Source organism: Saccoglossus kowalevskii, chromosome 11, assembly GCF_978046115.1.
Source record: "Saccoglossus kowalevskii chromosome 11, keSacKowa6.1, whole genome shotgun sequence".
Taxonomy (NCBI): Eukaryota; Metazoa; Hemichordata; class Enteropneusta; family Harrimaniidae; genus Saccoglossus; species Saccoglossus kowalevskii.
Genome location: NC_140651.1, coordinates 23437135 through 23462883, shown reverse-complemented (window position 1 = coordinate 23462883; position 25749 = coordinate 23437135). Strand labels below are relative to the sequence as shown.

The 25749-nt window shown below is 40.6% G+C and overlaps 2 protein-coding genes across 2 annotated transcripts; both read left to right on the top strand.

Moving 5' to 3' along the window:
• The first annotated feature begins 521 nt into the window (after nucleotides 1-521).
• Nucleotides 522-25425, top strand: LOC144350472 (uncharacterized). Its single transcript, XM_085505034.1, has 7 exons — nucleotides 522-641; nucleotides 7431-7552; nucleotides 12752-12816; nucleotides 22638-22675; nucleotides 24087-24166; nucleotides 24749-24811; nucleotides 25232-25425. Exons 1-7 carry the CDS (start codon nucleotides 575-577, stop codon nucleotides 25334-25336), a joined length of 540 nt encoding a protein of 179 aa, XP_085361160.1. The 5' UTR covers nucleotides 522-574; the 3' UTR covers nucleotides 25337-25425.
• LOC144350911 (uncharacterized) lies at nucleotides 2329-5713 on the top strand. The gene is made up of 3 exons (XM_078008962.2): nucleotides 2329-2773; nucleotides 3704-3979; nucleotides 4126-5713. Exons 1-3 carry the CDS (start codon nucleotides 2563-2565, stop codon nucleotides 4239-4241), a joined length of 603 nt encoding a protein of 200 aa, XP_077865088.2. The 5' UTR covers nucleotides 2329-2562; the 3' UTR covers nucleotides 4242-5713.
• Nucleotides 25426-25749: the final 324 nt, after the last annotated feature.

Below are 25749 nucleotides of genomic sequence, written 5' to 3'. Positions count from 1 at the left end.
TATGACTAATGAGTGATTCTGTATTGTTTTAAAGTATAACCTGTTAATTTCAAACTGCTGTTTAATTTAATTTTTCACATTGTTAAAGCAGTATATATATTTTAAACTATTCAGAGTAAAGTACCATATCACGGTTACGATATATATTTTTTGTCACCCTATATCACCAGTCTAAATTGTGATACACGCCCATCATTTTCTCAAAAAATACTGTTGACCTCAAACTCTTTTAAAAATCAATTTATTCTATTATATAGTATAATAAAATATAGCTAAATTTATATCATATTCTTCCTTAACGACACAGATTTACATTTGCTGTCACCGCTACCGCCGAGTAGGATGCTAATTTGCAAAAAAAAAAAAAAAAAAAAAAAAAACGTTTTCGTTGTCAAAAATATTTTTTTTTATTCTTATTTGAACTTTTATGAATCTACGTGGAAAACGATTTTGTAACGGTTGAGTCATAGGGTGGATTAGAATAGCGCCCTCACCAATATACTAGTACATACTACACTAACCCTTTTTACCGGCACCCTGCACCCCTGCGCGACAGTGGTATGTTCCATTAAAGATGGCTGTCGATATAAGCACTCGGACGAAGAAAATCTGGATCGTCACAAACCGCCTGGATTTACAAGGTAAATATATATCAAGTCAGTCATACCATTTATGCCCAGATGTAGCAGAAAACGGTGCTAGACGTTTTCACGCGACTCATGTCAAAAAACAAATAATCATGATAATATAATAACTAGATTGCTCGAATGTTGTCAACGACGTGACAGTGTTGTTGTTATGTATGTATGACGTCATTCGGCCACAGTGTGAAAGCTTCGGAGCGGTACATGGGTTACGGTATCTTGGGCACAGTCACTTGGGGGCTGAAAATCAATAAATACTAATTTTCAATAAAAATCATCCGCTATACGTATATAAATAAACAAGTTGTGAAACACGGCACCGAGTAAATCGACACCCTGTCGGTTTCAAATGTCGATTTCTTACCTTAAAATGTGAAACAATTTTTTTAGAGGGGATCAGGTGTTACGTTAATAACCATTGTTCATAATCGCTAACTTGGTTTTATTCAAAACTGCACAAATCGCGAGTTTTCTGGTGATATCCGACAATTTCATGATCGAAAATGGCCAGCAGCCAGAATCAAGGGGGATTCGCACAGAGTTCTGGGTAAATCAAGTGCGCATACTCATTTTCAGCCAATCAGGCATGCCGTAACAGCGAGTATTTCCTTGATTTACCCAGAACTCTATGCGAATCCCCCTTGATTCTGGCTGCTGGCCATTTTCGATCATGAAATTGTCGGATATCACCAGAAAACTCGCGATTTGTGCAGTTTTGAATAAAACCAAGTTAGCGATTATGAACAATGGTTATTAACGTAACACCTGATCCCCTCTAAAAAAATTGTTTCGCATTTTAAGGTAAGAAATCGACATTTGAAACCGACAGGGTGTCGATTTACTAGGTGCCGTGTTTCACAACTTGTTTATTTATATACGTATAGCAGATGATTTTTTTTTTTTTGAAAATTAGTATTTATTGATTTTCAGCCCCCAAGTGACTGTGATCTTGGGGTAATGTGCTGACATGCTTACCTTTGAGACCCTGACCGTGATTATTAAGTAGCTAATTTCAGCCTGTGTAAAAAAATCTCAAAAACGTCCGAACGGATCAAATTTGCTATGTATTCAGTCACTGAACATCCGCTGTCTGATGATCCTAACCTCTGCCATTGCTCCTTCACTGACTGTTGGGAATTTGTTATTTCCTTGATATTTGTCTATAAAACAACTATGATTCTGTACTTCTGTATGGCACCGTTGCAGAGTTTAACTTTGATCTATTCCTGCCATGGTGATGGTTTCTAGAGATAAAAACAAACAAACATCAACAGGGATTTTTTTTGAACAGGGGCACAGCGCCCTCATACCGTGGCCATGCTTCCCCTTACCCTGGGGAGTAGATTCCCTGGCAACCATACAATTCTGAATGACCAGGGATCACATGTGGCCACAGTCTTCAAGTGTGATCTGTCTAATAGTAATTTTGGTCCCAATGTAACTTAGAATTATCAAAAACTCCACATCCTGGTAGGACGAACCCTATCTCCCCCACTTGGTGGCATCGCTGAATTGCAGTGCTCCCTAGATTGCAGTTTTTTTTCTAGAAAAACCCCTGATCAGGGTATTTCTGTAACTATTACGTTTATTTCAACGTTACAGTAGTATATTCGAAAAATGTTGTGTACATTTTAGAGTTTACCACATTTCTTCCTAACCCGTTCGCTAAAGGTCATTTTGAATTTTGTTTGGTACATATACCGTATGCATTCAAGGTTATTATTGAAGAAAATTTCCTGATTTGACTGATGTCTTCATTTTCAAGGTTGCAGGCATCAGCAATATGCCAATTTCATAATAAAAATTTCTCTATAATTTATGACAAATGGCCAATAAAAAAAATGTAATTGCTGTTCTAGTTTGATACAAATGTGTAATGCCATTGCAGACTTGGATACTCTCAGAGTATTAAGGTTGTATGCGCGGAAATGCACTGCGCATACGTTCTGCGCATTTGAAGCAGACTTTCAAGATGGCTGCCACAACAAACAAGTACGCTTCGCGATCGCCGAATGCACGCAAATTTAAAGGATTTTTGACCGAGAAAGAGAAGAGAAGAAGATTGGCAGTTATCCAGGCGAACCGCCAACATAAGAAAGTTGCTGAAGTAGTTTTAGAATCAAATTCAGGTACGTACGTACGGTGTCAGTTTACGACGTAAACTTTGGTTGAGTCGTCTGCAACTGTTATCCACAACTCGAATCAATATATTTTCACATTTTATTTGTTTTTATGAACATCAGATTATGCTTATTTTGGGGGAAACAGTGTTTATTTTTTCCTAATTCCTGTTTCACTAAATACAGAAATTGTGATAAAAAAAATATTTGACAACGAAGTTTGTCTGTCGCGTCGTCTGCAGCTTTCATTAATTATGACGAGGTGCCTTCAACGCGAACTGGTAATTTTAACTATACGCACAAAACCCCCAATTTGAGGGCATGATTGTCCTCACACTTCCATATAACCAAGGGGATACAATTTTAACTATGAATAAACAGCATGTTCAAATATTTTCTATATTTTGCTGTTTTGAAATCCATATTTATTTTCCCAGTGTTATAAATTTAGAGCATTGAAATTTCATCTGTTTACTCTTCAGAAAAAAATTAACATGTAACATGATGAACTTGCGGCTGTGTTAAGGAAATTAAAATTAAAATACTTGCATATTATAGTAGATACTTGAATTTTATTTTTTCTATTTGTTATTGTGTCAAATATTTTTGTTCTAAATACATTGTAATATATATTTTTGGACATTTTCTCCCAATAAATGTTTTTTCTGAAAATAAGCCATGACCTAAAAATTATTGTTATTTTTCACATTATCTGAATGTGAGAGAGTTTCTGTTTTGCCTATGGCTCCTTTGGAAATGATGATTTTGGAATAATGGTTTCTTTTTATTTCTGTAAATATTCATACATTTCTTACGAATAGCACAGATAGTATGTTAACATCTTACTGTTGTCAATATCTGTTAGCCAGTATAGTAGTGCAAATTGCATGAAATTTATTTACATGATGACTGTAATGATAATCTGATTTATCTTTACAGAAGTTACTTCAGAAAGTGCTATAAATTGGAATGTTGGACGCAGAATAGTACAGCTGTCTGTTCTAGCTGAGGGATTAAAAGCCTGTGCTGTGTGTTGTGAACACCTTGTTCTGGTGGATTGCCAGGAGGAGAGACGATATGGTCTTGGTAGTGTACTGTATATACCTTGCCAGAGATGTGGTGCTGTAAACCATGTGTATACAGGTTCGACACATAGGAATGCCAAATCAAACCAAGGATTACCTATATTTGATGTAAATACCAAATTAGCCACCGGTAAGATTTACAGGCAAACTAAGGATTCATCTCAATTATTAACCTCTTATGGTCATATATTGGTGATCATACTTTTAGTAATGTAGGGCAGCAAAAACTAATCTTATAAAATGTTAATCTAAGTTGTTTCTTATTTCATAACATAGGAATGGTACACAGTGGAATGGGAGAGACTCATGTGAATAACTTCCTTGCCTCACTGAATATGTTTGTAGTGTTAACAAAGAAAATGGACTATCTCCTGGAATTGTTTCACAGGTGAGGGGAATAAAACTAGACAATAAAGCAAGAAAAAGAAAGATGCAGACAGAAAACAAAAAATACAAACTTAGACGTATACAATTAAAAGAGGAGCGAAACAAAAAATGTAATGCTACTGAGTTAAGAGAAGGTGACACATACAACACAAACATTGCAATTAGAAATGACATTGATATTACATGTATTCCTGAACCAGTTAATGCTCCTGTAAGTTTTCCAGTAAAAATACTTCAAGATTCTCCTGTTGTTGTATTTGATCTTGAAACAACATCATTTGGTATTGATTCCTCAATTTGTCAGATTGCTGCATCTTATGATGGTAAAATATTTGATGAGTATGTTGACCCCTGTCAGCCAATACATCCAGCAGCATCCAATGTAACTGGGTTGACATATACATGTGGTAAACTGTTTCATAACTTTAATTTAGTACCAACATTATCACAGAAAGATGCTCTTGAGAGTTTTATAGAATGGATTCCATTAAATTCTGTGTTAGTTGCACATAACTGTAAGAATTTTGATGCTAGGATTCTGGTTAGTTCTGTGCAAAGATATGGTCTTTTAGACAAACTGAAACATAAACATTGCTGCTTTTCTGATACGCTCTCTGTATTTCGTGAAATTTTACCACCTCGATCATCTTACTCTGAAGAAAACCTGGTTAATGATTATTTACACACTGAATACAGTGCTCACAATGCAAAACATGATGTACATATGCTTCAACAATTGATTGGTAAATGTAATGTTGACATCAGCCATATTAGTAAACATAGCTTCTCTGTTGATTTTATTATAGAAGCTCTTGAATTTCTATTGTGTAAAAAGAAAAATCTGTCTTCTCTTAGTCAACTAATAAGTAAGAAGGTAATTACAAAGTGTATGGCTGAGAAAATAGCTGCTTCTGGTCTGGCTTTTTGTCACTTGAACTTGGCTTATAGCAGAGGAGGGATAGATGGATTGGTGAAGTTGCTTAGTGAAGATTATTTTGGTCATCCACGGGTAACCAAACATAAAAAAACATTCTTGTCACTATCGCAGTTTTTTGAAAAGAAGTAACTATATTTAAAACAATGATTAATGACTCTTGTGATATTTTTTTAGTTCACTAATCCATCCATTCATTACATGACTTCTTTGAGAACACTAGACTGATATTTGGTATGTAAATGTCTCATAGGGTGAAAATGGGATTATTCATGCAATGTTGGCATATTTTCTGAAAAGAAAACACTTTTTTTGTCCATTGAAGGTTATTGTATCTAAATATGTGTATTTATATCCAGATTTAAAAAAAATTAAATACATACAATTGTATATTAATAAAATGATAAAGCAAGTGTTATATGATTTTAAAATATGTGAAATATTTAATTATATTAGTATTTATGGACCACTTTTATTTATTTATCGATATATGAATATTTAAAAAAACAGAACACAAAATAAATATTACTTACAATTAAACAATACTGATCTTTTTGTCACTTCATGTATGGTAACACTAGTCATACTCTGCCTTGTATGTATGTTACAGCACACCACACCCCTCCCCACCACCATACACACCTGTGCCCTAACTGAGAATACAATGCTTTCATCAGTATCCCTCAGAAGAAAATAATACTTCAGTGCATTAATAGTGGCTTGACTTTGAATTTCTATATTTCCAATGAAAGGTAAGAATATTCTCCCAAGCACCCAGCCAATATATATAAACTGTACTTCATATATAAAACAATATAATCTACTGATGTTGGATGTACATGACCATATTTGATGTACCCCGGTATGTATATTGACAAGGGGACTGGCAAAGGTCAAAGGTCACGCAAATGATCCAACATGGCCACCAAGATTATTGAAACTGACAATTAAACTAATTATTTCTCAAAAAGTAGTGCATTAACATACCATTTTCAATGTATAATATGGAATAACTTCATAAGCACTCGACATATACACAATTTCAAGAGATTTCCATGGATGAAATTTTTTGTAGGACAGTTTCTATGAATTTTTTTATCTAAAATACAAAACCAAATGAAGGAAACTATTGTTTTCTTTAAATAGGTAATTTCTTAAATTCATTAGAATTGAATTTAAATATGAACTCATATTATGTGCTGATAGGATAAAACCAATTTCAGTAAAAATGTGGATTAAGACCGAGTATAAATGACAACTTAAGTTATTTATTAAAGCTACTTAAAAATGCTGACTCAGCATAATTGTGAGTTGTGTATCTTAAAAATTAGTACATTAACCCCATGTTTTTTTCTTTTCTATGAGTTTAGAGTAACATGTCCTGTACACCTGTAGTATTTTAAACGATTTTCCATGGGTTTTTTATTTTGTAGCATACATCCTTAAGACTGTTTACTTTTTATCCAGTCGGTATAATCCGTGGTGACTGTTCCTTCCTGAGTTGTGAATATAAATTGTTGTACATGCATATTACACCCCTGTCTATGTCACCATACCTTGTGTGTCTTTGGAATCTCAAATAGAAATATAAATTCCAGAATGCTGGTTGTGGTTATTTGCACAATCAGATAGCCAAAACAAATTATGTTGCTTCTTGAACACATTAACCTAGCCTATTTGGTCAATGCTTTGCTTACATTCTTGCATTAATAGGGCATTTGTAATATGCCAAGATGTTTTTGGTTTGTATCATCTGTGTGGTCTTTCAATACTGTAGAATACTTTATATTTGCTTGGAATTAATTTCGCTATTTTCGCAGAAGGAATGATTCAGTGAAAATAATATCAGGCGAATATACTTTTTTCCCTATATTTTACATTCAACTCATCAAAAATCAGTGAAAATAAATTCCATACAAAACAACCAAAAAGTCTTTTCAGTGAAAATTAATTCCAGCTAAAATAAAGTATTTAACAGTAAGCCATTAATCATTGTTCTTAATAGCCAACGAGTGAGTAACTAAATATCCAGCTTATGGACCTGGCTAGTAAATTTATTTTGGTTAACAAAATTTCACACTTTGTTCCCAGTAAAAAAACATTTTCAAGCTTTAGAGGGTTAGAATAATGTCTTTGCAATCTAAGTTCACATGTGTTTATTTTGATCAACACAATCTGTTTGGTGCAAAAAATAGAACCATAGTGTTGTGTATTGCCATTTTCATTAGTGTAATCTGCTCATGTTTTTACCTTTCAAAAGATAATAACCTTGAAAACCAAACACCCACAGCCATCACTATCTCAGAAAATACAACTACAGATCATACACAGGATGTGTTTAGAGAAGCCTTGGGACTTGAAGATGCATATCTGGTACTGAAGGTATGTTTCACAAGACATTTATTTCTGGATTGCCAAATTAAATGCTGCATCAAATACCTGTTGATATTTGAACTCACTTCTGAATTGTAAAGTGTTGTAATTTTGCGGTATTTCACTCGTACCATATTAATTCTCTTATGACCAGGGGGTAAGACTCTTTCTAGCCCAGTTGTGATTTAATGTGAATGGGATTTGGCTGGCCGGTTTTTGAGCCTTATAGACCGACACACTAAATCACAACCGGGCATTGTACATGGTTCACATTTATTCACAACTGGGCAGGCAAACTCACAATTATTCACAATCAGACAGACACTGAATCACAGTAAATTTTAAATGGTCAGGCATCAGGCACAGTAAATCACAATAGGCAGTCACTGTATCACACTTGCCTATGTTGCTTCACAGTAAATCTCAAACGGACGGTCACTCATTCACAGTAAATCTCAATCGGATGGTCACTCATTCACAGTAAATCTCAATCGGAGACGCATTGAATCACAGTAAATCACGATAGGTAGTCACTGTATCACACTTGCCTATGTTGCTTCACAGTAAATCTCAAATGGACGGTCCCTCATTCACAGTAAATCTCAATCGGATGGTCACTCATTCACAGTAAATCTCCATCGGACAGTCACCCATTCACAGTAAATTTCAATTGGAGAGGCAATGAATCACAGTAAATCACAATAGGCAGACACTTTATTACATTTGACTTTTTGGCTTCACAGTGAGCCACAACTGGTCAGGTAAATTTTCACAGTGAATCCCAATTGGACATACATCGAGTCACAATAAATCTTGAGTGGCCAGTCACTCATTCACAGTAAATCTCAATCGGAGGCATTGAATCACAGTAAATGACAATTGGACAGGCACTAAATCATGGTGAATCACAATTGGTTAGTCAAATGTTATCACTAGATAATAGATGGTTAGTCAAATTTTAATACTAAATCACACAAAATTATAAATTTTTGCTGAGTAAATAATGTTTGCTTTGCCACAAATAAATGCTATTACCTAGTATCTACAGGCTAAATTTCAACTAAGGCAGATGTATCTTTTTCGCTTCTTCAAATCCTGCAAAATATAAGTGCACATGGTCAGGATTATATAATACTGACCAAGTCCCTGCCCCAAAACCCAACTTTCTTGGTAATTTTTTTTCATATACAATGCCCCCAACACCAACCCCATCCCCCACCTCCTTGTTCCTACTCCATGTTTTTGTTCATGTCCCCCCACCCCAATGAGCTCATCCTGGTTTATGTTTTTTTTCCTCTTCCTCGCTGTCTTTATCCCCTGTTGCCTGCATCTCTCAGTGTTGGTCTTCCTCTCACTGTGGGGTTTCTTCCTCTGCCTGTAGTGAGTCTTCTATCTGCCCATAGTTGTTGTGCCTGAGCCTGGTCTGCTTCACCATACTGTGTCTCACAGGTTATGGTGCTTTTTCCTGTGGATACGTGGTGATATGGCAAAAAACAATCTTTGCACAGATTGATGCCACACTCCCTGCATAGGTACTTAGTGATGTGGTATCCTCCAGCCCTTGTCTTGCGCCCCATTTTTATACAAAATCTGCAGCTGTGACCACGTCCTACTAATTTCACCAATATGTGGTTTTCGTATGTTGTAATGGTTTGTTCAGCATTTCGGACCACTCGTTTTCGAGATGTATAACCACCTACCAGAGAAATACCCACTTCAGCTTGGTATTGCTTGTGTGCCATTTTGCTCTTTGTCACCTCCTTGTATATTACAAAACTATTGACCAGAGCAATATCCAAGAAAAAGTAGAAAACATACTTCCACCATTTCTGAGCCTGGCGCTGTGCAGAAAAGTATGATCTCAGCTGGTTTGCCCTGTCAACTCCACCCATAAATTCATTGTAGTTTTCTATCATATCAGGTGCAGGCAGAGTAAATGCAACACGTCTTCTAGTCGTCTTATCCTTCACATATCTGACTACTCGACTATCTCCATGGCGAAATCCATCATGGCATGTTGTTAGGGCACTGAATAGTTTGGAGTCTTTCCAAACCACTGCAACCAATTCTCCTTTTTGTCTGGCTTCAAACTGACCCCGCTCTAAATGCTCTATTTTACCCATGTTTGGGTTTTTTTTGTCCCCTCTGAGGCAAGTAGGAAATCCTATCCTTGATTGGCGAGTGCTACCAATGGTGAGTACAGCATGTTCATTCAACATGGTCATAGCAAGCTCTGGACTTGAGTAATAACTATCGGTGTACAAGATGTGGTTACGTCCACCGATATGTCTAATTAAGTCAACACATAAATTGAGTGTTACTTTGTCAGCTCTAGTGTGGTCAGCTGCAGTTGTGGTCATGAACTCGATTGCACCTACATAGCTGGATACTGCATCAGCCATTACATACACTTTGAACCCCTTGGCCCGCGGTTTACCATGGATGAATACAGTGGGAATACCAGATTTGCTCCCTTTATAGCCCACTATGGCTTCATCAATTGCAATTTGTCTGTGGAGGTTGTATGATGAACGTGACTTTTCCATAATTTCATCCATCACTGGTGCTACCTTGTACAATGGCTGAGCCCGTCTTGCAACGTCACGTAATACAGGTATGGATATATTGGCTGGATCCTTGTCAGCATCATTGCAGTGAAAATACTGCATTATTTTTTTAAATCTGTGACGGGACATGGTTTTGGCTACAAATTCATTTCTTAGACTTTCTGTGGTAGACCAGTAATCATTAAGTGCCATTTTCGGATCAACACCCATGGTTATGACTATTCCCAAAAATGCTTGCATCTCCTCATCAGTAACAGGATACCATGATACATCTTTCTTGCGTTTTTTATTTTGCTTCCATTCAGCATACTTGTTAGTTTCTTTGCGAAGTCTTTTCATTAAGCGATGAGTGAAAATTGTATGAAATGCATCAAGGGGAGTGCTATTCTCAGCAATGTGTATATTTGGCCCAGGCTCAGGGCCAGTGAATGGTTTTTCTGAATGGCGATGAAAATGTGATGACCACCCCTCATCATCTGCATCATCATCACTGATATTCCTGTGGCTCATCATACCTATATTTATGTGTCCATGTGTCTTCTATTCTTCTAACAGCAATATTTTTGCCTATACGTTGCCTGGATCTATTGCTTAGTCCAATATAGGGATTAACTGTATCCATATCAGACCCTTCTGATTCCCCTGAGTCACTGGGGAAAACAAGACTGCCAGCATCAGTATCGTACTCTATTTCTGTGGTCTCTGCTGCTTCTGTTTGTATATTTACTTCCCCTTCACTATGTTCAGCCTCCCCATTATCTGGTTGTTCAATTGCTTCCCCATCACAAAGCTCAGGCTCTTTATGGTTTGGTTTTTCACCTGCTTTCCCATCACCATGTTCAGTCTCTCCATGTTGCTCTATTTTAGTTTGATTAAATTCTTCATTACCCGACTCCTCAATGTCCATTGACTCTCCCCCTGTCTGGTGCTTGTCATAGTCTCCTTCTGAGACAATTTCCCCATCTTCCCTGTCATCAATTTGCCCTTAACTACCCTCTACCCTGTCTGGCTCAGGGACACTACTGCATTCATTTTTTGTTGTTTTTCTACTTTTTTTCCTCTTATGATGTTTTTTTCTCCTATGCTCACTCTCCTCTCTTTCTGACTGTGAGGTGGTACTCTCCATACGTTTTTCTTTTTTCTTCTCACGCCTTCTTTTTCTACTTTTTCTCCTATTATCTGACTGTGTGTTGGCAGTACTGACTGAGGCACTATAATTACCACTGCCTGAGGGGCCATGAGAGGCATCATCAGTTGCATCAGCAGTTGCATCAGCTGTAGGCATATATAACCTTGATACCTCACCTGATCTGGTCCTTTTCCTCTCCATCAGCAGAGTATTTTCGGCTGCTAAATCTCTCAGAGTCATGTTTTCACCCAAAGTGGCAATATGCTTTTTCTTTCTCCTGGAAGGCACTGAAAATTTAAGTAAAAAAAAATAATTGAAAAACAAGCTTGTTAACATGATTTATTTTGTGTATATCCATTTGTCATTTACTGTGAAATTGCTCCTGTCCATTTATTATTCTGTGTGATCAGTTGCCGTCCATATGGTATTTACTGTGAACTCAAGGACTGTCCGCATAGGCCTTACTGTGACTCAATCAGTGGCCTCACTACATACACTGCGATTGTAAACTTGTCCGATTGCAACTTACTGTGATTAGAATACAAGCCATTTGGTACTTACTGTCAATGGATGATTGTCCGACTGTGACTGAAAATGATATTTTAAATCCAATATTTTTCTCCACTGGATTGGGAAAATGCTTCTTTTTGCCACTTTTGCACACAGGGAAATTGACTGCACTCCTGTCAAACAACAACTAGCTCACACTAAACATTCCTGCTCAAGGACAGTGAAATTCAATCTGATATCATAAAAGCAGTGTCATATTCCCCACTCCCACATATGTTCACACTTAATCACTATAGGTCTTATTATTTCTGTTCTTGTTTTACAACCATAAAATTACTCTCTGTAGTAGATTTTCGTGTTGAATAAAATTATTATTATTATTATTATTATTAATGTTCACTTTTGGCTCAATCACACTAAATCAAGAGTGGTTTCAAATGAGTTGAAACATCTTGAATTTTCTGGTGATCACAATAAATACCAACTGGTCATAAGAGGATTAAGAAATGCAAATTCCAAATATGGAATGATTACGCGGTAAGTGTCCTCTAATAATAAAAACAAACATGGAAGCCCCCAGACTTTGACCCCATACAAAGAAGTTCACTCAATCTGTTCCAAACTTTTTGTATTTCGACATTCTCATGATGGAAGGAAGAAAAAGGAAAAGATGTAAAATAATAAGGTTATTACAATGATAATAACCTCATATTATCATGTATGGAACTTGTGGTTCCTTTGATACTACAGTGAAATATGACCACATATTTGATGACTCGTCAAATACGGAAAATAATTTTTACTGTGCCACTTGTAGTTTTAATGCAATAAGTAAACTTGCTATGTGGCTTAAAGGCCAGCGCATAATCAAATTACATGTAAACAAATAATGTATTTTACACGCTATGAGTCCCATATCGAACAGGATGTGTCTCAACAGCCACTGCCCTTTAACTGGAGGGGTGTCCCTTTAACATTATATTATGTGTTTTGTATCCACAGCTTAGGAACAGTAGAGGCTCTATAATTCCAATCAACTCATTCATCCAACCAAATTCAAAACTTGTGTAAGTATTATTCACTGTTTTCTGATTAGAGGTGGTCTCAAAGTCTAGTCCCTTTATTAAGTATACTGTCCATACCTTTACATTTAGGGAGATATACAAAAATATTAGTAGATATTGACATATAAAAAGTACATATAGATCTGTGTATGACTTTATATGGAAATGCAATTACTAATTAAAAGCCTTTCACTGCTAGAAATTTTTGCAATTTGATGATTGTATGGCATTCGTAAATACAAACTTTTGCAAAAGTGGCTGACACTCCATGCTGTTGGACCCCAAAGAAATTTTCACTGCTAACATGATTTCACAATTTCAAAAGTTATATAATGTATATGTACTGACTGACATACATTTCTTCTAATCTTCTTCCTGGACAGGGAATGTTTAGGGGTATCTATTTCCTGGATGGGTATGTTTAGGGGTATCTATTTCCTGGATGGGGTATGTTTAGGGGTATCTATTTCCAGAATGCAGTATGTTTAGGGGTATTTATTTCCAGGACAGGGTATGTTTAGGGGTATCTATTTCCAGGATGTGGTATGTTTAGGGCTATTTATTACCAGGACAGGGTATGTTTAGGGGTATCTATTTCCAGGATGTGGTATGTTTAGGGGTATTTATTTCCAGGATGCGATATGTTTAGGGGTATCTATTTCCAGGACAGGGTATGTTTAGGGGTATTTATTTCCAGGATGCGGTATGTTTAGGGGTATCTATTTCCAGGATGCGGTATGTTTAGGGGTATCTATTTCCAGGATAGGGTATGTTTAGGGGTATCTATTTCCAGGATGCAGTATGTTTAGGGGTATCTATTTACAGGATGCGATATGTTTAGGGATATCTATTTCCAGGACAGGGTATGTTTAGGGGTATCTATTTCCAGGATGCGGTATGTTTAGGGGTATCTATTTCCAGGACAGGGTATGTTTAGGGGTATCTATTTCCAGGATGCAGTATGTTTAGGGGTATCTATTTACAGGATGCGATATGTTTAGGGATATCTATTTCCAGGACAGGGTATGTTTAGGGGTATCTATTTCCAGGATGCGGTATGTTTAGGGGTATCTATTTCCAGGACAGGGTATGTTTAGGGGTATCTATTTCCAGGATGCGGTATGTTTAGGGGTATCTATTTCCAGGATGCGGTATGTTTAGGGGTATCTATTTCCAGGATGCGGTATGTTTAGGTGTATTTATTTCCAGGACAGGATATGTTTAGGGGTATCTATTTCCAGGATGCGGTATGTTTAGGGGTATCTATTTCCAGGATGCGGTATGTTTAGGGGTATTTATTTCCAGGACAGGGTATGTTTAGGGGTATCTATTTCCAGGATGCAGTATGTTTAGGGGTATCTATTTCCAGGATGCGGTATGTTTAGGGGTATTTATTTCCAGGACAGGGTATGTTTAGGGGTATTTATTTCCAGGATGGGGTATGTTTAGGGGTATTTATTTCCAGGATGGGGTATGTTCAGGGTATCTATTTCCAGGATGCGGTATGTTTACGGGTGTCTATTTCCAGGATGCGGTATGTTTAGGGGTATTTATTTCCAGGACAGGGTATGTTTAGGGGTATCTATTTCCAGGATGCAGTATGTTTAGGGGTATCTATTTCCAGGATGCGGTATGTTTAGGGGTATTTATTTCCAGGACAGGGTATGTTTAGGGGTATTTATTTCCAGGACAGGGTATGTTTAGGGGTATTTATTTCCAGGATGGGGTATGTTCAGGGTATCTATTTCCAGTATGCGGTATGTTTAGGGCTATTTATTACCAGGACAGGGTATGTTTAGGGGTATCTATTTCCAGGATGCAGTATGTTTAGGGGTATCTATTTCCAGGATGCGGTATGTTTAGGGGTATTTATTTCCAGGATGCGGTATGTTTAGGGGTATTTATTTCCAGGACAGGATATGTTTAGGGGTATTTATTTCCAGGACAGGGTATGTTTAGGGGTATTTATTTCCAGGACAGGGTATGTTTAGGGGTATCTATTTCCAGGATGCGGTATGTTTAGGGGTATCTATTTCCAGGATAGGGTATGTTTAGGGGTATCTATTTCCAGGATGGGGTATGTTTAGGGGTATTTATTTCCAGGAAGGGGTATATTCACTACGTTCAATTACCCACCGTAGACTCCGGTCAGTCAAAATGACTATTTTGAACTGTAGGCATTAATCAGCGATTCTGCCGGTGACGGAGAGATAGAATCTAGGTCAGGGGAAGCCCCATGACCCCAAGATTCTTTTTCCCTTACGTCACGAACCACGTGACCGAGCCCATATGGCGACGCCATAGACGGCTGTACAATCACTCTTCTTTTTCTCCGCATCGAATGGAGATCAAGTCTAGCGAGCTCTGCCTGGATCGCCTGCTTTTTTTTTCCTGTCCGGGTTTCTAGCTTGGGTTGTTGCCGCTGCCCGGCATCCGACATTGTAGCTGGTAGGATAAGTTTTCCTTGTCATTTTTACCCTCGTGTCGTTTTCCCCTTTGTGTGTAGTATTTTTCACAACAAAGAAATTAAAACCCGGCGCCACTACGTAACCACTTGTTGGTTTCACGGCGGCACCTTTTACAACTGTATTTCGTTTTCCCCTCATGCATGTCGTCTTTTATTTACAATGTATTTAGCAATGTATAGATGTAATGACAGCACCAGGGCTCGCTGCCATTTTCTTTTTGGTCTCCTCGTGTTTCGAGTCGACTGTGCAGTGGTTATATTCAGAATTTACCAGCTAGAACCCGCATCCGAGATACTTTGTCGTAGCTGCGTGCGGGGTTCGGGGTTTTTGCGTGAAGGTGTGTGTTTTTCACTGGAGTTCTGAGGCCTGAGATTTTCTTTCAGAGCCACAGCGTCACAGCAAGGTCGCGCGTCCAGTAAACAAATCGGTTAAAGTGAGTTGCGTGCTTTGCATGAGTGGAAAGTCCTCACACTCGGCTACCGGTGCTTCGTGTACCGGAACATCGAGTAGGAGGCCCGATGGTGGAGGTACCGATATTTTTCTCGGTCTCCCCCCGCTGATCGGAGGGCATCCTCACAGTCTGTTTTTTCAGGCGGTGGTTTACCCGATTTTACCGGCTGCAGCGAGGCTGTGCCCCTGGAGGCTTTCCTCCTATGGGGCCCGTTGCGGGTCCCTTTGTGGACCCTTCCTCGCACGGTGCCGGGTTTGCCTCCGAGTTGAGGGCTTTGGTTGAAGGACTGTCGGGGCAATTGCGTCCCTGGCAGGCCGGGTAGATCAGACGCAGTCGGAGCGAGTTGTCTCCACTGCGGCCCCTCGGTGGGCAAGCAGGAAGAAACACGAAAGCATGTTTGCATTCAAAACACGTCTCTTCCGGGGAACCCCCGTTCCAAGCCGCGGCTCTCCCACTAATTTTGGGTGAGGCCGAGGTTCAGGCTAATTGCACCAGGCCTCCTCTGGAGCCTTGGGCACTGAATGCCAACGGGGTGCTGGCAGCCAAGCCTTGATCTCGGGGCAGGGCTTTCAGGGCAGGGCACACGTTGACCCCCCCTACTTTCAGCCAGCTAGGGTTCGTCACGCGGTAACGGTACAACGGTAACGAATTTATCCTTGTGTCCAGTCTCCGCTGTGGGTTTTGACTCCCTTCTTACCGACCCACGGGCGTCCCCAGAGGGAACCGACCCTGTCATGAGACGCACAGTCGAACACGCTCCCTCTCACATATTTAAAGTGAAAGCAAACGCAGTTCGCTCGTGTCGGATACAGCCGGTACTCCGGGTGGTCCCTCAGAGTCTTCCATCTGTAATGACTCAGTGAGCCACGCTTTTGGGGTGATACGGAATATCATCGATCCCAGTGATACGATGTAAATACCCCCACCCTTGATCCTAAGGCGACCACCTAAGGTTGCTTCAACGCTTATGGGATCACGGGCGTCGGGATCCAAAGCAACCCCGTCGGCACGTCTCTCCCTGTCCGTCTGAGTGCGGAGTGGGGCGCAGAGCACGCAAACGGTGTTGATGGACGGACGTTGGTCAGCCATGGAGGACGTAACGCTTAAGTCCCCCGTGTGGGGAAGACATTAGGCAACACTTCCCGCTGGACCAAACGCTACCCGGTCGGTGTGGTTTCGGGATCAGACCCCATAGCGTGGGATGAGACCAAAACGCCCCCAACCGGATCCCAAGGCTCCTTCCCCAGACCCCGGTACCACGAATTTCCGTTTGGCAAACCGGGCAAAAGGTGACAGCCGCGTTCCATGGGCGTTCTTGCCAATCGGAGACGACCCATCCAGCCCTGAGGGCAGAGTTGCTTGAGCGCATTATTGTGCGCGCCCAGGACTCTGGAGACCTCGGAGGCAGAATGCACCAGCCTCCTAGACCAGGCGACACTTTTACTGGTGGGCCACCGCACATCTACGTGCGACACCCCCTAGTGTCACCTGGCTCTCTTGGCCGGGGCCACTACTGTGCTACGAGACGCGGCCTTAGACGCACATGTTTTCACCGACAAGCTGAGTCGGGGGGAGGTACGTCCCCACCTCAGTGACGCAGACTGGACATCTTCCACCCTCTTTGTTCAGGGAATGGTGGGTACAGTCTCGGAGATTCGGAGTGCAATGATCCAGAGGGTTCAGATCGAATCCGCTAGCCAGTTGGCCCTGCCAAGGGCAAGCGGAGGGCACCCAAAGCACAGAAAACACAACGCCCTAGGGCGTCGTCCGCTAGCCAGAGTCAGCCAGGAGGCAAGCGCTCATACCCTTCCATGGGAGGGAAGAGTAGTGGCGCGCCCCCAGGGAGGAAAGAGCCAGGTGGTGGCTCCTCACCCTCCCTGGGCGGACGTCTACCCCGGCAGCGGGGGAAGCGTGTTTGACGCTCACCTCTGCAACCGGGGGGACAGGCATATGTTCGGCGAGTGGCCAGGTCACAACTTAGTGACTACTTCAGGCCTTGGGGAACTCACCTCATGGGAGAAGAGAGCACCCCCCCCCTCGCAACTGCCGAATCCATGGCCACATATCCCTGTCGTACACAGATTGCGCCGGTGTAGTCCGGTTTGGAGACAGCGGGTGACCGATCCCTGGACCTTTCCAGGTGGTGACATCCTGTTACGGGATACCGCTGAAATCTCCATTTTTCCCCATCAGTGTCTCCCCTGTTGGGCACTGCCAGGGGACTCCCGCAAGGCGGAAGCAATCAGACAGGAAGTAGCAGTTTGCTGGGAAAAGGCGCCATACACAGGGTACATCAGCCGAAACTAAGTCCAGGCTTCTACCCAAATGTGTTCGTAGTACCAAATCTACAAGTGGCGGGCGTCCAGTTCTGGACCTAGGCAGACTGAATCAGTACGTGCTCCTCGATCGGTTCCACATGGAGACACCATTCAGGGTTCTTCTCTCCATCCACCGTTTCGACTGGCTAGCCCCACTAGACTTAAGCGGGGCCTACCTGCACATACCGATGCACCCATCGAGTTGCCATCTCCTTCGAATCGCCCAGCTGGGCAAAGTATTCAAATTTCGGGTCCCCCCCCCAGGCACAGCGCCCTACGTGTTCACCAGAGTGATGAAACAGGTAGTGCTGCTGCTTCACCAGATGTCGGTACACCTCAATCCGTACCCAGACTACTGGTTACCAACAACCCGGGCAAGGGGTTAATAGCCAAACGCGTCAGGCTAACACAGGATTTACTTCACCAGTTGGGCTCGTTAGTAAATCGACAAGTCCCACCTCGACCCAACACGCAGTTGGTGTCCCTGGGCATGGAGTTTTGACACAGAGGTAAGCTTGGCTTAGCTATTTCAAGCGTGTTGCTTAGCGCTAAGCAGCCTAGCCGAATGCCTAGTCAGCGTTCCCTCAGTGTCCCTCCGTGAACTAATGCGAATCATCGGAATGATGACCTCGGTTCGAAGGGTCGTTCCCCAGGCCGCACTACGCAGCCGCCCGGTATAACGCTTGTTATAACGCCGAGCTCTCCTAGATAGGCGGGTTTCGATCTCGGACCAAGTGAAGGAAGCCCTGCCCTGGTGGTCGTCACTGGCCAACCTCGGGCAGAGGGGCCCCCTTGGACCCGCTCGCCTTCGACAGGTGCACACCTGCATATTGTCATTGGTCGCACCCAATTGGCCAAGCAAGGCCTAGTTTCCACTTCTGTCGGAAACGATAGTCGAAACACCAGCAGTGCTTCCGGACTTACTGGACCTGCCGTCCCAACCAGACGGCGCACTACCAACGAGCCCAGCAGGTATCACTTACACGCATAGAGGCTCTCAGTAGACCCGCACATACGAAAGCCTTATCTGAGCGGGCTGCCAACGTCCTGGCCAGGGCGAACAGGGATTCCACCAACGCGGCCTACATTTCTAGGCTGCGAGCATACACTGGTTAGTGTAGCGGAAGGGAGATTGATCGATACCATCCCTCTATTGGCCAGGTAGCAGGCTCCTTCGTCCACCTGTTTGACGAAGTGGGTTTGTCCTACGCAGCAATCGTTGGCTATAGGTCGGCCTTGTCCCCCACCATTCAAACGTACGGGAACAAGACTAGCCGAATGTCCTATTATTAGGAGACTATTTACTGCTTTCCAGACGCTGAGACCCCATACAAGGGAACCGCCCAACTGGGACATGTCGGCTGTGTTGTCAGCTCTAAGCAGACCACCCTTTGAGCCTCTACGATCAGCACCACTCAAATTTTTGACGTGGAAAATAGTCTTCCTACTGGCCCTCGCCTCAGGTAGGCGTCGGCCAGAGCTGGGGGCATTGTCCTTCTCGGATGATGTACCGCCGTTATGGACAATCAAGTTGTGCTAAAGACACGAATCGGGTTTCTCGCCTAGAACCAAATCCCAGGACACGATCCTCACCCGATCGTCATCCCCCGGCTGTCAAATTTTGTCTGCTTGGAGGGTCAGGAGGAATTGCTTCTCTGCCCGGTTCGAGCACGGAGTTGCCACCAAACCGTACTAAGGATTTGGGATGGGGTGCCAGGCACATATCTTTGTGTTATGGCCCAGGCAGGCAGGATAGGCCGGCCTCCCCAACTTCCATAACCAGGTGGTTTACTGCGACTGTATTAGAGGTCTATAATACTTTGACTTCCTCGACACAGAGCTTGCAGAGACACCAAGTACGAGTGCATGAGGTCTGTGCGATTGCTAACTCGGCAGTGCTAGCGTCAGGCGCCCCCCCTCGAGCACACATGGAGGGCAGGCTTCTGGAGAATGCAGAACGTCTTTATCAACTACCACCTAAGAGACACCGAATCCATTGAAAAGGGTCTCTCTAGGTTGGGTCCCGTCGTAGCGGGTCAGTCTTGGTTTGCTGACCCAGCCCGAACGACCGCAAGGGTCCCTGCGCATAGGCAATAAGTCAGTCTCGGCATTTTATGCGGACAGCACAGGCAAGTTAAGACACCACCCTTTTTGGGCCTTAACCAGGGTGTTGAGTGATTATTGTATTTCATCCCGGACTGGGAAGAGACTTTCATCATTTTTCTGTTTGCTCGGAAAACCCGCCACCTACCGGCGTCTGACTCTGCCTACAGTTCAAAATAGTCATTTTGACTGACCGGAGTCTATGGTGGGTAATTGAACGTAGTGAATTTAGGCGAGGGTTCTCCGAACCCGCCTATTCACATAGTTCATACCCACCATAGACTCCGGGTCCCCCCCAACCACCCCACTCTTTCCGTAGCGTTGGTCTAAGTCCTCGATGCGGAGAAAGGAACCAGAGTGATTGTACAGCCGTCTATGGCGTCACCATATGGGCTCGGTCACGTGGTTCGTGACGTAAGGGAAAAAGAATCTTGGGGTCATGGGGCTTCCCCTGACCTAGATTCTATCTCTCCGTCACCGGCAGAATCGCTGATTAATGCCTACAGTTCAAAATAGTCATTTTGACTGCCCGGAGTCTATGGTGGGTATGAACTATGTGAATAGGCGGGTTCGGAGAACCCTCGCCTAAGTTTAGGGGTATTTATTTCCAGGATGGGGTATGTTTAGGGGTATTCATATCCAGGAAGGAGTATGTTTAGTGGTATTTTTTCTCGGAAAAGGGGTATGTTTGGCCAGTGCTCTTGCCGTTCCTTTATTTCAACTTAAGATCTAATGATCTTGTTTTGCTGTACAACAACCACTGTGCTATCAGTGATAATTTCTGAGATGAAGCCTTCATTTACCTTGGATAAATTGAGGAAAAGACATGAAGTGTATTAAAAGATAGTTATTAGTTTTCCAGAACTCAAATAACATTCACCAGTGGCTGTGGGCGTATACGGTGACCTGATTTCAGTATGCAAATTGTGCTACATGATGATGCATCTCCATGAAATGTTTTGTTTCAAGTACTTGAACTTGAATTATTTGTGTTGTTTTATTTTCACATTAATGTACAGGATTATAGTCATGTAACCATGAATGATTATAATAATGAATATTATGTTTGATTTGGTGACATCACCCACAGTCCCTCTATCACCGGTCTGGAAACGCTTAGTATTCTATTGTACTAACCCTCGTAACGGGCAAATAAATCGTTGACACCTTACGCCAAGTTATCCCGAAAATAAACTCCCATTGATGTAGTCGTGCATATCATTAACCCACTGGAAGTTACCATGATACTTAGCGATTTGGGTCATTGCGCATGCGTCATTACCAGCACACGGATCACAACATTACCATGTGGAAGGCTTACGGCGATTTTGTCGAATTCGAGGATGACAACATTGATTGGGATTTTGTTTTAAAAGACGTCATTGAGGAAGAAATCCATGAAGTGCATAAAGATAAACCATGTAGTTCAACCAGTGCCGAAAACATACCGGAGAAACCTTTTACGAGGCATGATTGCCACGCCCACACGCCTGTCAAAACTCCACAACTGCTATCTGAACGTAAACAAAATTTGTCTATGAAATTAAACTCTTTATTACATCCCAAACAGAATTAAACCACCCCATTAATTTCAGAAGTAGTTTCTTTAATCACCAAATAAAAATGGAATTGGAGAATCACCCCATTCCCTTGTAATCGGAACAGAAACTAGCGTTACAATTATACGACTGAGAGAATGATGTGATCCAAAATGGCGCCGTCGTGAATACAATGACGTGCAAAACCAAGACCCAAAAATCATACATCTTGTGACATTAAACAGTATTTCAATTGATTGTGTTGCCGATATACATAGTTGTTGCAATTAATATGCCTGAAAAACAAAATAAGCAGAAAAAAAAAATTACCGAAGTAAAATGTGTACAACATCGTAACTGGGAGCGGCCATTTTGTTTTTAACGACGCCGTTTACTTCTTAAAAATAAGTGTCATTTTTTGAACGAACAATCATCAAAATCGTATATTCAACATGACCATTGTGCTAAACGTATTTCAAATCTACCAAAAACACAAATGTTGTCATGTTGTCAAGAATGTACCGTTAATGAGAGGAACAGAAAAAACGAGTCAGTTTACAAGTCACGGCACAGTCCCTCTATTACAAAAGGTGAAAAAGACATAATTTCACACAAGAAAACGTCGAGCATCAACATATTGTATACAACGAAACTTACTCTCCTTAAAAACAAAGACGTTACGAATCAACTATGGTAAAAAATATTTGTATACGGTATCGAATATGTTCTGGAAACGTTAAAAAATAGATCACAGCACTGAACGCGATGTATCTCGAAGCTATCAACAGTATAGTACCGCGCTTCGCGGAGAGCCGTTACAAGCGTTAGCCCACTAATCCCGCCGATTCACACGTAAAACAATAGGCGTTTCCAGACCGGTGATAGAGGGACTGTGCATCACCACAAACATATTACCTTGAACTGAATTTTACATTTTTTTTTTCAGTCCATATGTAGTTGAAGTTGTAGAAAGATATCAGCATGGTAAGTACATGTTTCTACAGAGGGGTGGGGCTTCTAAGAAAGCATCTAAACATATGAGAAATAGGGAATTTTTGGTTCTGAATTGTTCAAAAGTAATGGGTGCTACTTTGATTAGGGATGCAACTTCTAACAAAATTTTACGAATGGAGTTAATTATAATAATTTGCTGTAAAATAATCAATTCTCAACTTGTTTGTCATCCATCTCTTGTATTTTGTTGGGCTGGTACATGTACCAGTAGATCTTTCCTATCCCCCACCAGAATCAAATGTGTTGGAATGGAGGCTTATAACTTTGGTTCCATGTGTCTGTTTATCTATCTGTGCATCTGTTCTCAGCCATAACTCAGAAATGCATGAACCAACTTCATTCAAAACTAATTTGCATGCTAATTAACATAATGTACAGTTATGTTTTCAAGGAATGATTTGTTGTATACAGTGACACTCATTAGTTAATTGAAATGGGATATATTAACAAAAGTATATTATTTAATATTATTATACATCTGTCACTGTAATGCCATAGGTTACAGCGTGCCATAATTTTGCATTATTGCACAGGTATTTTCAGCCTAGCATATTAGGAAATGTGAATTTCAAATATGGAGCAATTACGCGCGTAAGCATCCTCTAATAATGAAAATCAAACATGGCTGCCCCTAGGATTTTACCTGACCCCACACAAAGAGGTTCACTAAATCTGCTCTAAACGTTTTGGATTTCAGCATTTCCATGATGTTTTCATGGGAGGAAAAGATGTATAATATTAATGTCATTACGAGGATACTGCAAAGTATGCACTCAGACAGTATGTGATGGCATCGACCTCCGCTGTGTGCGTCGGTCAATACTCCTGCTGTACTGTCTTCGTGCATACTTTGCAGTATCCTCGTAATAACCTCATAGTATTAATTGGTTACTATAACATGTATATGCAATTCATATCTATAGTTTTGAAAAAATTATAACTATGAAATCATCATTAAAATTGAGGTGTAAATCAGGGGCGGATCTAGGATTCTGGAATAGGGGGGCCGAAGGCCAAGTTCTCGAGCATCGATGGCGCGAAGCCCTTGTTGGTTGTTAAAAATAGGGGGGCCTCGGCCCCCCCGGCCCCCTCTAAATCCGCCGAGTTTTGATTTAATGATAAACTTCCTTTGTTGTGTCTAGTCCATTTTTACTTCAAAACTAATTTAAAAGGGATGATAGATTAGTTGCATAAACATTTTTGACTAATTGAAAAATTAAAATTTAATTTAAGCTGTATGATTTGCAACAATTCAACTGAATTAAATTAGCAGTAATGAGCCAACACTCTGTCATTAAAGTTCTGAATAGTCATAGTTGCTTTTACTTGTAACAGTTTTGTGGACAGACTTGAATTTTATGTTTATTTGTTTCATTAACAGTGAAACCTTTACCACGTACAGTGAAAATGAGTACTTACAATGAAACATTAAAAAACAAACTGCATCATATTGTGAAAAGGGTGAGTACAAATCCTTTGACCTCATTTAATTCAGCTTAAGGTAGAAGCCTACTCATGAATTAAAATACCCAGAATCTATCCATTTTTTAATAAATTGTACTTCTGGGCAATATAAGAATATTGATTTAATTGGGGGTCACCAGCATAATTTTCGAGAAAATGGTGGTTGTATTTTAGTGGATAGTGGTTATTTTGGCAGTATTATAGTGCTTTTACCATAGGCTCCTATGGCAGAGATATTATCTCATATCATAAATTATATATTGTGAATGATGGGGCACTTATTGTTTTCCTAAATTATTTAAAAAATCTGGGTTTTTAAAAAGTGTCAAAAAAGGCAATTTTTTTTAACATTATGCTCTCACTGTAACACAAAAAATAATGCTATTTTATGGTGCCATGGGATGTCTAAAAATACCTAGCATTTATAACTACTGGTAGGCATGGAATTAACGATAGGAGTGTGCATATCTTAATTTGATGAATATAAAAATGAATGTGAATATATCCCTGAATATTCAGATATTTGACAAATTATTCTTGCATATTATTTAATACAATTGATGAATATCCTAATTTCAGATTGAAAAATTAGAAGAGCTTGCACCAGAATTGCGGAACAGGAGAAATGATAAAATAAAAAAGGTATCTGTATTGTAAAACTATAAAACATTCATTGAATTCTGAAAAGAATCCCACTTTATGATTCTGTTTAATTTCTTGCAGTGATTGTTTGTGAATTACTAATTTTTTCTGCGAGCTTGTTAAAAATGTGATCTTCTAACAAAAATCATTGTTGTGGCATGTCACCTGATACTTATCTCCCATAATGCATTGCATATATGTGCAGTAACATGCTCAGTAGTGCAATTGAACTGTCTTAAACTTAATAAATTTATGATGTAGCTCATACCAATGGGATTCTTCTTTGTCATAGCGCCCTCATAGTTCAACATTGAGAACAGTTTATTTGTAAGGGTGGATCACATTGAAAAAAGTAGTCAATACACAAAGGGCAACACTAGCACTGGGATTATTGCCATTATCATTTTTTTTGTTTTCTAGGAAATGGAGGAATTGGATGAAAAAATGAACTTTTTAAACCGTAGAATGCAGCAGGCAGAATCCCAAAAATGGAAGGGAATGTTTAAAAAGCATCCTCTATGGTGAAAAGGACCGAAGTGATAATTTGGCTTTTTCATATAATTGGAAAGAAGGTGTTATTCCCAGACAATAAATCACAGTCATGTCATATCATACATTATTATACATCTGTCACCATAACGCTGTGAGTTACAGCGTGCCGTAATTTTGCGGTATTTTCGGGGTATTTTCATCCTACCATATAAGGAAATGCGAATTCCAAATATAGAATGATTACACGCGTAAGGGTCCTCTAATTATAAAAACATGGCTGCCACCCGGGTTTGACCAGACCCCACAGAAGTTTGCTGATTCTGTTCTAAACTTTTTGATTTTCTGCATTCCCATGATCTATCATTGGAAGGAAAAGATGTATAATAATAAGGTTATTATGAAGATACCTCAAAGTATGCACTCAGACAGTACGCTGTCGCATCGAC